We start from the raw sequence: 15,651 nt of genomic DNA, 5'->3' as shown, positions 1-15,651 counted from the left end.
AGTCCATTTACTAGTCTGTTTTTGGTCACAGAGATGATTTTTGTCACGTTTTAGTCTACTGAAATAATTTTAATTTCGTTTTTTCTTTTCTGGGTCTATTTAGTCAGTTAAAGTCTCGTCAATTGCCACTGAAATATAGGTGTTTCACAAATATTTGAGTCACTATTGTTGTTGATGAAATGAACACTTCTGAAGTACTTCATTAGGACTGAGAGGAAGGGTATGTTACTCTTATACATGTCTTGGCTGCTGGATCTATGTTTTATCTCTCTCTTTCTCTCTGTGTGTGTGTGTGTGTAGGATACACCACAGCGGGTACTCCGTATAAAGTGCCCCCCACCCAGACGAACGGAGCCCCTCCGCCCTACTCCCCCTCCCCCAACCCCTACCAAACAGCCATGTACCCCATCAGAAGTGCCTACCCCCAGCAGAACATGCAGAGCATGCAGAACCTGCAGAGCATGCAGAACCTGCAGAACTTATATGCACAGGTAAGCACACATACCCTTCACACAAACACACACACACACACACACACACCCTACTCCTACCCTCAGCAGCTTCTATACAAACACACACACACACCTATATACAATCCTAACCTCAGCGTACACACACATCCTACTCCCTCAACGTCTACTACCCTCAGTAGGACCTTTATGTACTGATAAGCACACACACACCCTAACCTCTCTCTCTGTCTCCCTGTAGGCAGCAGCGTATTATGGCCAGCCAGTGTATGCGGCCCAGCCCTATGTAAATCAACACACTACTCACATGCACACACACATCAACACACACAGACACACACTAACACAGTCACACTCTGACCTCTGTCTCTGTGTCTGTAGGCGTATTACACCCAGCCTGTGTATGCTGCTCAGCCTCAGCCTCATGTAATCCACCACACCACAGTGGTTCAGCCAAACAGCATGCCCTCAGCCCTCTACCCCGCCCCGGTCCAAGCCCCTAGAAACAACGGAATGGCTGCCATGGGGATGGTTGCCGGGACCACCATGGCTATGAGTGCAGGTAGGACGGATGACTGAGGAAGCTGATGTGGCTACATCATGTTGACATCACGTGAACATTAAATATATTTTCATATTAAACACATTTTTTTAAATGATTCTATTTAATTTCCTATGCAAAATGGATTATGCTAAAATGATTGTGTTTTTGGTATAAGTTGTATTAGTTTGGTCTGCGTCATATAGTCCCTGATGTTACGGTCCAAACAATAGTGATGATGCATGGTGTCGTCCTGTAGGAACCCTGTTGACCACGCCTCAGCACGCTCAGCTGGGTGCTCACCAACATGTCACCATGCCACAGTACCGGTCCCAGGGCACACCTGGTTACAGCTATGTCCCGCCCCACTGGTAGACCCCGCCCCCCGAGAGGTAAGTCATCTCAGAATTCCAAATGTCCACATTCCGCTGTCAATCAATCCGATGTCTTTAAACTCCTTCTCTGGGTCCCGTCTCTGTCGTTTCAGATCTGGAGTCCAACGTATGCAACTACTCCAGTCTTACACGGGCTTCTTATGGTCACCATGGCAACCTCACATCTGTCTGCAACAACAAAACTAAAGAGCAACGGACACTTGCTGCATTCTGTAGTGTTTTATAAAAGCTTATTTTTTTATTTTTTTTACACAACGATTCTTTTCTTCTTCTTTGATTTGCCGATATGTCAATTTGTTACGTTGTTTTCTTTCTTTTGTTTGTTTTATTTATTTCATTTTTTTTTTACTTTTTTTTTTTACATCATTTCAATTTTTCCATTGTCATTGGAACTCCAGAGTGATTGACCAATCATGGGTGTCTGTTGCTCTGCTTGTGGTCCGTGTTCTGTTGGTGGGTCCAGATCCAATGGTGGGAATGTACTGGACACTTCCACCACCACCTTCATCATCACGCCATCATCATCATCAATTTATGCTGCCAAATTTTCTAACGATTAGATGTCAGCACAGAGTTGTGATTTGATTGATTTCTGTTTGTTTTAACCCTTTAATTTTCCACAAAGCACTGTCTTGGAACAGTATACCTCTTTTCTCTTTGTTCACAATCTCTGTTCCACTTCTCCTTCTGATCTTCAGTTCATCTTCCACTTCTGATAACAAGGGTTGTCTTCCAGCTGCTAGCTGTTTCTTAGATAGATCTGTAACGTCTAGATCCGCTGTCTGACTAGATCTGTAACGTCTAGATCTGTAAAGTCTAGATCCACTGTCTGACTAGATCCTCTATCTGACTAGATCTGTAACGTCTAGATCCGCTGTCTGACTAGATCTGTAACGTCTAGATCCACTGTCTGACTAGATCCTCTATCTGACTAGATCTGTAACGTCTAGATCCACTGTCTGACTAGATCCGCTATCTGACTAGATCTGTAACGTCTAGATCCGCTGTCTGACTAGATCTGTAACGTCTAGATCCACTGTCTGACTAGATCTGTAACGTCTAGATCTGTAAAGTCTAGATCCACTGTCTGACTAGATCCGCTATCTGACTAGATCTGTAACGTCTAGATCTACTGTCTGACTAGATCCGCTATCTGACTAGATCTGTAACGTCTAGATCCACTGTCTGACTAGATCCACTATCTGACTAGATCTGTAACGTCTAGATCTACTGTCTGACTAGATCCGCTATCTGACTAGATCTGTAACGTCTAGATCCGCTGTCTGACTAGATCTGTAACGTCTAGATCTGTAAAGTCTAGATCCACTGTCTGACTAGATCTGTAACGTCTAGATCTGTAAAGTCTAGATCCGCTATCTGACTAGATCTGTAACGTCTAGATCCGCTATCTGACTAGATCTGTAACGTCTAGGTCCGCTATCTGACTAGATCTGCAACGTCTAGATCCGCTATCTGACTAGATCTGCAACGTCTAGGTCCGCTGTCTGACTAGATCTGCAACGTCTAGGTCCGCTATCTGACTAGATCTGCAACGTCTAGATCCGCTATCTGACTAGATCTGTAACGACTAGATCTGCTGTGTGGCTGTAAAGACGTGGTATGCAGCATCACAAGGTCACAGTACTTACCAGTTACTGAATTCATCTCATTATAGAGGCCATTTGTCATTTAGCGTAAACTGATCAATTATAAAATGTTAATATATTTATATAGCTGTGTGTACAGGATGTGTTCATGCACACAGTCACCCACATACATACATACATACATACATACATACATACATGCAAAGTCATACTTAAAGCAGGATCACTTAATATAATCAAATAATCATACATGGATTCAAACGTGTTCCAACACACTTAAACACACACATATACATACGCTCTCTCTCTCACACACACACACACTCTCACACACACACACACACACACACAGTACATTAGACCACCACTCGGACTGTTTGCTTATTGAGGAACATGTTTAGGAGTTAAAGGGATATGGAAGCACTTGGCAGGGTGACGTGGCAGAGGAGGGTCAGGAGGGGAGTGGAGGGTCAGGAGGGGAGTGGAGGGTCAGGAGGGGAGTGGAGGGTCAGGAGGGGAGTGGAGGGTCAGGAGGGGAGTGGAGGGTCAGGAGGGGAGTGGAGGGTCAGGAGGGGAGGGGAGTAGAGGGTCAGAAGGGGAGTGGAGGGTCAGGAGGGGAGTGGAGGCTCAGGGGGGGAGTGGTGGGTCGGGAGGGGAGTGGAGGGTCAGGAGGGGAGTGGAGGGTCAGGAGGGGGAGTGGTGGGTCGGGAGGGGGAGTGGTGGGTCAGGAGGGGAGTGGAGGGTCAGGAGGGGGAGTGGAGGGTCAGGAGGGGGAGTGGAGGGTCAGGAGGGGGAGTGGAGGCTCAGGGGGGGAGTGGTGGGTCGGGAGGGGGAGTGGTGGGTCGGGAGGGGAGTGGAGGGTCAGGAGGGGAGTGGAGGCTCAGGAGGGGGAGTGGAGGCTCAGGGGGGGAGTGGAGGGTCAGGAGGGGAGTGGAGGGTCAGGGGGAGTGGTGGGTCGGGAGGGGGAGTGGTGGGTAGGGGGGAGTGGAGGGTCAGGGGGAGTGGAGGCTCAGGGGGGAGTGGTGGGTCAGGGGGAGTGGAGGGTCAGGGGGAGTGGAGGCTCAGGGGGAGTGGAGGGTCAGGGGGAGTGGAGGCTCAGGGGGAGTGGAGGCTCAGGGGGGGAGTGGAGGGTCAGGGGGGAGTGGAGGGTCAGGGGGGGAGTGGAGGGTCAGGAGGGGAGTGGAGGGTCAGGGGGGAGAGCAGCAGGGAACAGTGTATACCATGTTTCAGGGTTTTAATAGATAAGTATGAATCACAGTTAGGATCTGTGAGGCACGGGTCATTACAAAGCATTTACAATGTATCAAAGTAGATCAAGTCGTTAATTGCAATAATAAGATAACATGCCTCGTTATACGGTTACCGCACAGTAATTATTTTATAGTCATTTAGAATTAAAATCATTTTACAATTCTTATTCCTGGTAATCCTTAAATCTGGATTATGGGCTGTGTATCCAGACTCAATCCATTTGAATCACTGTTACTGTATTCTGAGGTGTCAGCAGTACATATCAGAGTTCACTGTTACTGTATTCTGAGGTGTCAGAAGTACATATCAGAGTTCACTGTTACTGTATTCTGTGGCGTCAGCAGTGCATATCAGAGTTCACTGTTACTGTATTCTGAGGTGTCAGCAGTACATATCAGAGTTCACTGTTACTGTATTCTGTGGCGTCAGCAGTACATATCAGAGTTCACTGTTACTGTATTCTGTGGCGTCAGCAGTGCATATCAGAGTTCACTGTTACTGTATTCTGAGGTGTCAGCAGTACATATCAGAGTTCACTGTTACTGTATTCTGTGGCGTCAGCAGTGCATATCAGAGTTCACTGTTACTGTATTCTGTGGCGTCAGCAGTGCATATCAGAGTTCACTGTTACTGTATTCTGAGGTGTCAGCAGTACATATCAGAGTTCACTGTTACTGTATTCTGTGGCGTCAGCAGTGCATATCAGAGTTCACTGTTACTGTATTCTGTGGCGTCAGCAGTGCATATCAGAGTTCACTGTTACTGTATTCTGAGGTGTCAGCAGTACATATCAGAGTTCACTGTTACTGTATTCTGTGGCGTCAGCAGTACATATCAGAGTTCACTGTTACTGTATTCTGAGGTGTCAGCAGTACATATCAGAGTTCACTGTTACTGTATTCTGTGGCGTCAGCAGTGCATATCAGAGTTCACTGTTACTGTATTCTGAGGTGTCAGCAGTACATATCAGAGTTCACTGTTACTGTATTCTGTGGCGTCAGCAGTGCATATCAGAGTTCACTGTTACTGTATTCTGTGGCGTCAGCAGTGCATATCAGAGTTCACTGTTACTGTATTCTGTGGCGTCAGCAGTGCATATCAGAGTTATTCTAATGATCTCACGAGGAAGCGTTGCACAATTTAAAAAAGCCTGACAACAATAATTTCTACTAGTTACCAGGTAGCTAGGCTTTGTAGTGAAACAGAGAGAGGCAGTTTCAACTGTCATTTAAGAAAACAAACCAATAGATATCAAGCGTTCAGTAAGGGTTCCTTAGTCCTGATAATGTTTGTACAAGTTAGTATAAATATCAACATAAGAAAATGGCTTATTGTTCCTGAGCATTTATTGAATCATCCACTGTTTCATTGTTGTTTCACATTGAGGTTAAGAAAAAGATGGCGTGTTTTTCCTTCTGTGGTCTTTTGAGCGTTGTGGGGATGGTTCATATTCAGGTGTAGTGTAGCATGGAGCGTCATGCACCACAATGCAGTCTATTTATACACGGAGTAGTTGTGTGTTACTGTGCTTGAATTAAGGTAGGAAGGAAGGAAGGAAGGAAGGAAGGAAGGAAGGAAGGAAGGAAGGAAGGAAGGAAGGAAGGAAGGAAGGAAGAAAGGCGACTAGAGTAATGGCTGATTTCTGTCTATCACTCTGGTGGTGTATTTTAGTAACTGGTTTATTCCAAACATGATCTGTCTGAAAATGACCTCCACATCCTGCCATCGGGGTTGGAACTGGTCTGATTCTATATCTCTCTTCCTCAATTTTACTCTCTCTGTGGCTCTGTGTTCCAGCTCTCTCCTCACTCTCTCTCTCTCTCTGTGGCTCTGTGTTCCAGCTCTCTCCTCACTCTCTCTCTCTCTGTGGCTCTGTGTTCCAGCTCTCTCCTCACTCTCTCTCTCTCTGTGGCTCTGTGTTCCAGCTCTCTCCTCACTCTCTCTCTCTCTTTCTCTCTGTGGCTCTGTGTTCCAGCTCTCTCCTCACTCTCTCTCTCTCTCTCTCTGTATGGCTCTGTGTTCCAGCTCTCTCTCTCTGTCTGGCTCTTTGTTCCAGCTCTCTCTCTCTCTCTGTGTGTTCCAGCTCTCCCTCTCTGTGTCTGGCTCTTTGTTCCAGCTCTCTCTCTCTTCTCTCTCTCTCTCTGTGTCTGTGTTCCAGCTGTCTCCTCTCTCTCTCGGTGTCTCTGTTCCAACTGTCTCTTCTCTCTCTCTCTGTGTCTCTGTGTTCCAGCTGTCTCCTCTCTCTGTGTGTCTCTGTTCCAGCTGTCTCTTCTCTCTCTTTGTGTGTCTCTATGTTCCAGCTGTCTCTTTCTCTCTCTGTGTCTCTGTGTTCCAGCAGTCTCCTCTCTCTCTCTCGGTCTCTATTTTCCAGCTGTCTCCTCTCTCTCTCTCTGTGTCGCTGTGTTCCAGCTGTCTCCTCTCTCTCTCTCTGTGTGTCTCTATGTTCCAGCTGTCTCCTCTCTCTCTCTCTCTCTCTCTCTCTCTCTCTCTCTCTCTCTCTCTCTCTCTCTGCGTTCCAGCTGTCTCCTCTCTCTCTCTGTGTCTGTGTTCCTGCTGTCTCCTCTCTCTCTGTCTCTGTGTTCCAGCTGTCTCCTCTCTCTCTCTCTGTGTCTCTGTGTTCCAGCTGTCTCTTCTCTCTCTCTCTCTGTGTCTCTGTGTTCCAGCTCTCTTCTCTCTCTCTCTCTGTGTGTCTCTGTGTTCCAGCTGTCTCTTCTCTCTCTCTCTCTCTGTGTCTCTGTGTTCCAGCAGTCTCCTCTCTCTCTCTCGGTCTCTATTTTCCAGCTGTCTCCTCTCTCTCTCTGTGTCTCTATGTTCCAGCTGTCTCCTCTCTCTCTCTCTCTCTGCGTTCCAGCTGTCTCCTCTCTCTCTGTGTCTCTGTGTTCCTGCTGTCTCCTCTCTCTCTGTGTCTCTGTGTTCCAGCTGTCTCTTCTCTCTCTCTGTGTCTCCGTGTTCCAGCTGTCTCCTCTCTCTCTCTCTCTGTGTCTCTGTGTTCCAGCTGTCTCTTCTCTCTCTCTCTCTGTGTCTCTGTGTTCCAGCTTTCTCTTCTCTCTCTCTCCGTGTCTCCATGTTCCTCTCTTTCTCTGTGTCTCTGTGTTCCAGCTGATTCTTCTCTCTCTGTGTCTCTATGTTCCAGCTGTCTCTTCTCTCTCTGTGTCTCTGTGTTCCAGCTGTTTCTTCACACCATCCCTCCCCCTTCTTCTCTCCCTCCCTCACCCCCTTTAAGCGTTGGTACCTCTTCATATCAGAGATAAAGTGATGACACAGGTCATGAGAAGTGAAGTGTAATGGCAGACTGGAACTATGTAGATGACAGTAAGCAGGACTGTCTCATGTAATACAATCTAATCCTATCTGAGGTTGGGCTCTGGATGTGGGGTCACTAACCAACCAGAGTCTGGTGCCCAGTCTGACATCACCCTCTACCTCCACACGTCATGTTGATCTGAGACGTTTGGATGTGTTGAAGAGAGATGGTTGTTCAACTCTGCTGAACCTTCCAGAAGGCTACTGTAGGTGCTTAAACCCATCTGATGCTTTAAGAGCAACTATAAAAAGGGGATCATTTTGGAACAGGGAAAGGAGTTCCCTCCAGTATTCTACACCTCAGCCTAAAATAGGAAACAGAATATGTTGGACTTCCTGAGCCGTGTGAAGTTGAGCGCTTTTTACCATAAGTGTTATTTAAGGTTTAACTGCAATTTGGTGTTTATTATTCATACATAGAGCACAAGTCTGAGGGTCCGGTGTCCCACACACACTCTGAGGGGGCTTGTTTCTGACTTTCTCGCTCACACTTGTTTGCATGCCTGTGTTTTGGATGGGAGTGATGTCATGAACAGGGTGCGGGTCAGTTCCATTTCAACATTGTCATTTCAGAAAGGGAACTGAAAATCAACTCATTCTGAGTGGAAATGGAACTGGCCCCAGCCCTGATTAACATTTAACTGCAGAGCTCAAAGGAGGATATATTTGAAGGTATTTTTTACTCGTACACTATCAACTTATGAGTCCTTCACCTTTTGTATCATTCCATCTCTGAATAAGTTTTTAAAAAATGTGAAAGAAGATAAAAGATCATTTGTTGTTGATGTTTTTATGTATTTTGCTCTTCATTTCTTCACAACTATGTCAAATCAAAATGGTGTTAGTATGTTTAAATACCCACTCAAACATCCACCTCTTTTTCTTAGTCTTTTATCTCTGTGGTCATGTCTTAGCCGTTTTCATGTCTTAGCCGTTTTCATGTCTTAGCAGTTTCCTCAAATTAAAACACTACTATTGGAGGAATAGTGCACTTATTTTTGTGGTTTTTCCTCAATGTTCTGCAGCTTTTTATTTCACTTGTTGGAGATTTCTAAAATAATAATTTGAACACTAAATGTGATGCAAAAAGTGGAAATTCCTCGTCTTCCAAAATACTTTTATCCCTGGAGCGAGTTTAGGAACAACCCCCTTGAAGTTTTGTACCCAGTTTGCACAAACAATGGTAACATTACCATACCGTTATGGCAAAACATGGCACAACGTTTTCTCAACGTTGCGTGAACTGAATTGTATGTTAGCTATTGGTCCAGCGTTCCGGACCCATGTCAGGCTTGTGATATGAAGTGTACATCTGTTTTTCATTTCTTTTTTTTAAATGTTTTTGTTCATTTTTTTGTTTTTATTTTTTGAAGATCAGTTAGTGATCTTCGTACCATAACTAAGCCAAGTTTGTTATTGTATAATATGTACTGTAAGATGTAGAACATTGAATAACTATTAAAATATTCCTATAAAAGGAATTCTGTCTTTGTGAGGTTTTTCTTTCCATGAAATACAGTAGAAGTGGGTGTGTACCAGAAGCAGGGGTGTGACTAACACAGCCAGTAGTGATGGGTGGACAGAGACGCGGCTGGGTACGGTGTGGTGACATTACAACTGCTTTAAGTATTAGTAGTGGTAGGTGGGTGCATTCGCAGCCTCTGACTATAGTGATGGGTTAAGCCTACAGATTTCATTAAGGTCCAATTGCACACATGGTAGAGATCTTGCTGCTGATCCTACAGACTGTGTGTGTGTGTGTGGGCGTAACCTATTGAGAAAGAGTCGTCGGTCTTTCACCTCTAGCAGTACACACCACTCCCTATGCAAACACACACTGATGGCACAAGCAGGGAGCCCAGCCAACAAAGAGTTGCACTAGTCCAGATGGGATACGACAAGCGCCAAGATTAGGACAAGATGATCTGGCCCTGCTGAACCACAAGGATCTGTGTCAGTGCTGTCATCATCCCCAGACTGATGGAGGAGTGAAGCTGAGAGCCCAGACTGATGGAGGAGTGAAGCTGAGAGCCCAGACTGATGGAGGAGTGAAGCTGAGAGCCCAGACTGATGGAGGAGTGAAGCTGAGAGCCCAGACTGATGGAGGAGAGTGAAGCTGAGAGCCCAGACTGATGGAGGAGTGAAGCTGAGAGCCCAGACTGATGGAGGAGTGAAGCTGAGAGCCCAGACTGATGGAGGAGTGAAGCTGAGAGCCCAGACTGATGGAGGAGTGTAGCTGAGAGCCCAGACTGATGGAGGAGTGAAGCTGAGAGCCCAGACTGATGGAGGAGTGAAGCTGAGAGCCCAGACTGATGGAGGAGTGAAGCTGAGAGCCCAGACTGATGGAGGAGTGAAGCTGAGAGCCCAGACTGATGGAGGAGTGAAGCTGAGAGCCCAGACTGATGGAGGAGTGAAGCTGAGAGCCCAGACTGATGGAGGAGTGAAGATGGGAGCCCAGACTGATGGAGGAGTGAAGTAGATAGCTAGTAGATCATAATGACCATAGTGTTTCCAGACCTAGCTAGTAGATAATAATCACCATAGAGTTTCCAGACCTAGCTAGTAGATCATAAGGACCATAGAGTTTCCAGACCAAGCTAGTAGATCAGATCTAATGAGCATAGAGTTTCCAGACCAAGCTAGTAGATCATAATGACCATCGATTTCCAGACCTAACTAGTAGATAATAATCACTATAGGGTTTCCAGACCTAGCAAGTAGATCATAATGACCATAGTATCCAGACCTAGGTAGTAGATCATAATGAGCATAGAGTTTCCAGACCTAGCTAGTAGATCATAAGGATCATCGTTTCCAGACCTAACTAGTAGATAATAATCACTATAGGGTTTCCAGACCTAGCTAGTAGATAATAATCACCATAGAGTTTCCAGACCTAGCTAGTAGATCATAAGGACCATAGAGTTTCCAGACCAAGCTAGTAGATCATAATGAGCATAGAGTTTCCAGACCAAGCTAGTAGATCATAATGACCATCGTTTCCAGACCTAACTAGTAGATAATAATCACTATAGGGTTTCCAGACCTAGCAAGTAGATCATAATGACCATAGTATCCAGACCTAGGTAGTAGATCATAATGAGCATAGAGTTTCCAGACCTAGCTAGTAGATCATAAGGATCATCGTTTCCAGACCTAACTAGTAGATAATAATCACTATAGGGTTTCCAGACCTAGCTAGTAGATAATAATCACCATAGAGTTTCCAGACCTAGCTAGTAGATCATAATGACCATAGTATCCAGACCAAGCTAGTAGATCCTAATGACCACAGAGATTCTGTAGGTTATTATTCATGTCTAATGGTGATGACCACAAACTATATCTATGGTAATAAAGATTGCTCTGTCTCCATCCTCCCCTAATGTCTGGGGCAGTACAGTTGGCTCTGTCTCCATCCTCCCCTAATGTCTGGGGCAGTACAGTTGGCTCTGTCTCCATCCTCCCCTAATGTCTGGAGCAGTACAGCTGGCTCTGTCTCCATCCTCCCCTAATGTCTGGGGCAGTACAGTTGGCTCTGTCTCCATCCTCCCCTAATGTTTGGAGCAGTACAGCTGGCTCTGTCTCCATCCTCCCCTAATGTCTGGAGCAGTACAGCTGGCTCTGTCTCCATCCTCCCCTAATGTTTGGAGCAGTACAGCTGGCTCTGTCTCCATCCTCCCCTAATGTCTGGGGCAGTACTGTTGGCTCTGTCTCCATCCTCCCCTAATGTCTGGGGCAGTACAGCTGGCTCTGTCTCCATCCTCCCCTAATGTCTGGGGCAGTACAGCTGGCTCTGTCTCCATCCTCCCCTAATGTCTGGGGCAGTACAGCTGGCTCTGTCTCCATCCTCCCCTAATGTCTGGGGCAGTACAGCTGGCTCTGTCTCCATCCTCCACAAATGTCTGGGGCAGTACAGCTGGCTCTGTCTCCATCCTCCACAAATGTCTGGGGCAGTACAGTTGGCTCTGTCTCCATCCTCCCCTAATGTCTGGGGCAGTACAGCTGGCTCTGTCTCCATCCTCCACAAATGTCTGGGGCAGTACAGCTGGCCCTGTCTCCATCCTCCCCTAATGTCTGGGGCAGTACAGTTGGCTCTGTCTCCATCCTCCCCTAATGTCTGGGGCAGTACAGTTGGCTCTGTCTCCATCCTCCCCTAATGTCTGGGGCAGTACAATTGGCTCTGTCTCCATCCTCCCCTAATGTCTGGGGCAGTACAGTTGGCTCTGTCTCCATCCTCCCCTAATGTCTGGGGCAGTACAGCTGGCTCTGTCTCCATCCTCCACAAATGTCTGGGGCAGTACAGCTTGCTCTGTCTCCATCCTCCACAAATGTCTGGGGCAGTACAGTTGGCTCTGTCTCCATCCTCCCCTAATGTCTGGGGCAGTACAGCTGGCTCTGTCTCCATCCTCCACAAATGTCTGGGGCAATACAGCTGGCCCTGTCTCCATCCTCCCCTAATGTCTGGGGCAGTACAGTTGGCTCTGTCTCCATCCTCCCCTAATGTCTGGGGCAGTACAGTTGGCTCTGTCTCCATCCTCCCCTAATGTCTGGAGCAGTACAGCTGGCTCTGTCTCCATCCTCCCCTAATGTCTGGGGCAGTACAGTTGGCTGTCTCCATGTCTGGGGCAGTACAGTTGGCTCTGTCTCCATCCTCCCCTAATGTTTGGAGCAGTACAGCTGGCTCTGTCTCCATCCTCCCCTAATGTCTGGAGCAGTACAGTTGGCTCTGTCTCCATCCTCCCCTAATGTCTGGGGCAGTACAGCTGGCTCTGTCTCCATCCTCCCCTAATGTCTGGAGCAGTACAGTTGGCTCTGTGTCCATCCTCCCCTAATGTCTGGAGCAGTACAGTTGGCTCTGTCTCCATCCTCCCCTAATGTCTGGAGCAGTACAGTTGGCTCTGTCTCCATCCTCCCCTAATGTCTGGAGCAGTACAGCTGGCTCTGTCTCCATCCTCCCCTAATGTCTGGGGCAGTACAGCTGGCTCTGTCTCCATCCTCCCCTAATGTCTGGAGCAGTACAGCTGGCTCTGTCTCCATCCTCCACAAATGTCTGGAGCAGTACAGCTGGCAACCCTCGTGTAAATAGTAATCACTCACTGCACTGGTGGGGGTGGGATCCTCCATGAACCTGTCAGTGATTGTTATTTTATGCTAATGTTCTTTCTGTCGCTAGTCCTCAATAACGAATGTGGGTAGTTAAAGGTTTTTTTTTAAAACAGAAGGATGTCACATTGTGCGTGATAGCATAGATACATACCTGCCAGGTACTTTCACCCTGTCATCATAACACCATTCAGAGTCAGTGTTCCCCTGCATACCTGACAAAATACATCGCTACACACACCACTACACATACCACTATACACACACCACTACACTTACCTGTTTGACTAGCTGTCTCATTAATGATCACACACTGGTAAATAGCTGGCATGCAGTAGTTATGCAGCTCCAGGCCTGAGGGTGATAGAAGTCAGTTGGAACATGGTTGCTGTGGAAAAACTGGTCTAAATCCCAGCACTCACACCCTGTTGGAGAGAAATGGTTATGGTAACACCTGCATGTACAGTACAGGATCCCATGGCCCTTCACAACAATACCCATTCCACCATGATAAAGTGTCATGACAATGAGCTGTTGTCATGTCATGGATAAGGGCAAGTTACGTCTTGGTCAGGTAATGTGTTAAAGGTTATGGTATCTGTAAGGTAACTTTTCACATTTTTACATTTACATTTTAGCCACTTTGCAGACGCTCTTATCCAAAGTGCCACACAGTTAGTACATTCATTTCAAAACCTCTACAGTACAGGATAGGTTGTCCCCCCCCCCCGCGGGACAGTTGAGCTAACATGTGCAATTAGCAATTAGCATGACGTTGTAAGTAACAAGAACATTGCCCAGGTCTTATATAGACAGAAAGCTTAAATTATTGTTAATCTAACTGCACTATCCAATTTACAGTAACTATTAGAGTTACCCATCGCTCCACAAAAGCCACGGAAGGGGAACCACTACTTCAAGGTCTCAGAGCAAGTGACGTCAACGATTGAAACGCTCTTTAGCGCACACCGCTAACTAAGCTAGCGGTTTCACATCCGTTACACTCACCCCCCTTTTGACCTTCCTCCTTTTTCCGCAGCAACCAGTGATCCGGGTTCACATCCGTTACATCATTTTAGGCGAAAATTTTAAAAAAGGATCTGATCCTTAAGATAGTCATAGTTAGGACATTTTTCTACTTGAAGGACAAGTTTTCTTTTTATGCTTATGATTTATTTATTTGTGGGTTGGGGGGGTGAGGAGGGGGTGTGAGGGGGGTCTTGTAGGGTTATTTAAGATACTCAATTCCTTTTTCAGTACACTGTAACACAAAGCAGGCAGCAGGTCCTTGGAACTTCGTCTTTTCATTCTGACTAATTATTGCTCAAGCAACATTGCATTATTCAACACACACACGTGATGCAAGGCAGCTCTTGCATAAAATAAAACCAACTCATCGAGTTGATTTTTAACCATCAAGGTGTTTTCCCATAACTCATGGTACGCCAGACTTCACATGATGCCATTGTTTTTAGTTTTTTACTTTGCAAGTCAGTTAATTAAGAAGACATTCTTATTTTCCATGACAGCCTAGTAACAGTGGGTTAACTGCCTGTTCAGGGGCAGAATGACAGATCTGTACCTTGTCAGCTCAGGGATTTGAACTTGCAACCTTTTGGGTACTAGTCCAACACTCTACCCACTAGCATACCCTGCCGCCCCATTATTTGGTGCAAAACATTAAATACAAAATATGCTGTATATATTTATGTATTCATTCATTTGTTTGTTTGTTTATTTATTATTCATTCATTAATTTATCAGACATGAAAAGTTCATTTTATTCAAACATGATGTAATTTGACGCAGAATGGTGTTAATTGAGGACATAGGTTAAGCTAGATTTCAGTTGAGGACATATTGTTTTCAAGGCCACCAGATCCTGAACAGCAGGCAGGCTGCAGAATGAACAGATTCAATAAAAAGGCAAGACTAGTTGAGACAGAGCCTGGGGCTTGTTTCATTATTTACATGTTATTTTTCCCTCTGGAGAGCACGGGATGAAGAATATCCATCATCGTAGACCAGCATGTCCTGTACTGTAAATGTACTGCATTGTACTGGCAGCAGAATGGCTGCAGTGCAATCTACAGCATTAAACGTTGTAAAATACATTTATGATATTTTACTGTGTCACAGGTGAGGCCCAAAAAGCGGCCCTCCCCCTCTTTACGCGCGAACCCTCTTGTCTCTAATTCGGCGAGAACAATGGCGCGTGAACGTAAAACATACCCGTTCACCGGGAAAATTTGATACAAGCAGAGCACAACTGTGTGAAGCTAGCCACAATAATGATTAGACACAATAAGTGGAATTTGCTATTGGCCTTTAAAATAAAAGTTATGCATTGAAACTGATCCTAACAGATACAAATAGCGAAATAGAGCCACATTTGGACTAGATTTAGCTTAACAAGGTCGGAATGTTTTTATATCACTTACAAAAAAAATACAATAATGAATTATTCTACAATAAACAGTAATTGCATTTTCTCCCTAAACGTCGTGAAAGAAGATTACAGAAAACAATTTGAAGCAGGAAGCACCAGGGCAATAAAAAAGTGAGTCAGATGAAGCAGATGCTAAACTACAGGACTGTTTTGCTATCACAGACTGGATTCTTCCGATGGCATTGAGGAGTACACTACATCAGTCACTGGCTTCATCATCTCCACAGTGACTGTGCATACATACAGCTGAAGTCGGAAGTTTACATACACCTTAGCCAAATACATGTAAACTCAGTTTTTCACAATTCCTGACATTTAATCCTAGTAAAATGCCCTGTTTTAGGTCTGTTAGGTTCACCACTTTATTTTAAGAATGTGAAATGTCATGTAAACAGAATGCTTTATTTGAGCTTTTATTTCTTTCATCACATTCCCAGTGGGTCAGAAGTTTACATACACTCAATTAGCATTTGGTAGCATTGCCTTTAAATTGTTTAACTTGAGTCAAACTTTTTGGGTAGCCTTCCAC

At 45.6% G+C, this 15,651-nt stretch overlaps 1 protein-coding gene across 3 annotated transcripts in view; it reads left to right on the top strand.

Moving 5' to 3' along the window:
• The window catches only part of LOC135553170 (protein FAM168A-like), a 60,104-nt gene extending 56,528 nt beyond the window's left edge, over positions 1 to 3,576 (top strand). For 2 of the 3 annotated variants that reach the window (XM_064985334.1, XM_064985332.1), the window contains 5 exons: positions 301 to 491; positions 712 to 756; positions 852 to 1,032; positions 1,271 to 1,403; positions 1,499 to 3,576. In XM_064985334.1, the coding sequence (XP_064841406.1) occupies positions 301 to 491; positions 712 to 756; positions 852 to 1,032; positions 1,271 to 1,386 (533 nt within the window). In that variant the 3' untranslated portion in view covers positions 1,387 to 1,403; positions 1,499 to 3,576. The remainder of the gene's footprint in view (positions 1 to 300; positions 492 to 711; positions 757 to 851; positions 1,033 to 1,270; positions 1,404 to 1,498) is intronic. The other variant, XM_064985333.1, reaches the window with a different exon arrangement.
• The last annotated feature ends 12,075 nt before the right edge of the window (positions 3,577 to 15,651 follow it).

Source organism: Oncorhynchus masou, chromosome 13 (assembly GCF_036934945.1).
Source record: "Oncorhynchus masou masou isolate Uvic2021 chromosome 13, UVic_Omas_1.1, whole genome shotgun sequence".
Classification (NCBI taxonomy): Eukaryota; Metazoa; Chordata; class Actinopteri; order Salmoniformes; family Salmonidae; genus Oncorhynchus; species Oncorhynchus masou.
Note: the sequence above shows the minus strand (reverse complement) of the source record. Positions and strands in the feature narration are given on the sequence as shown.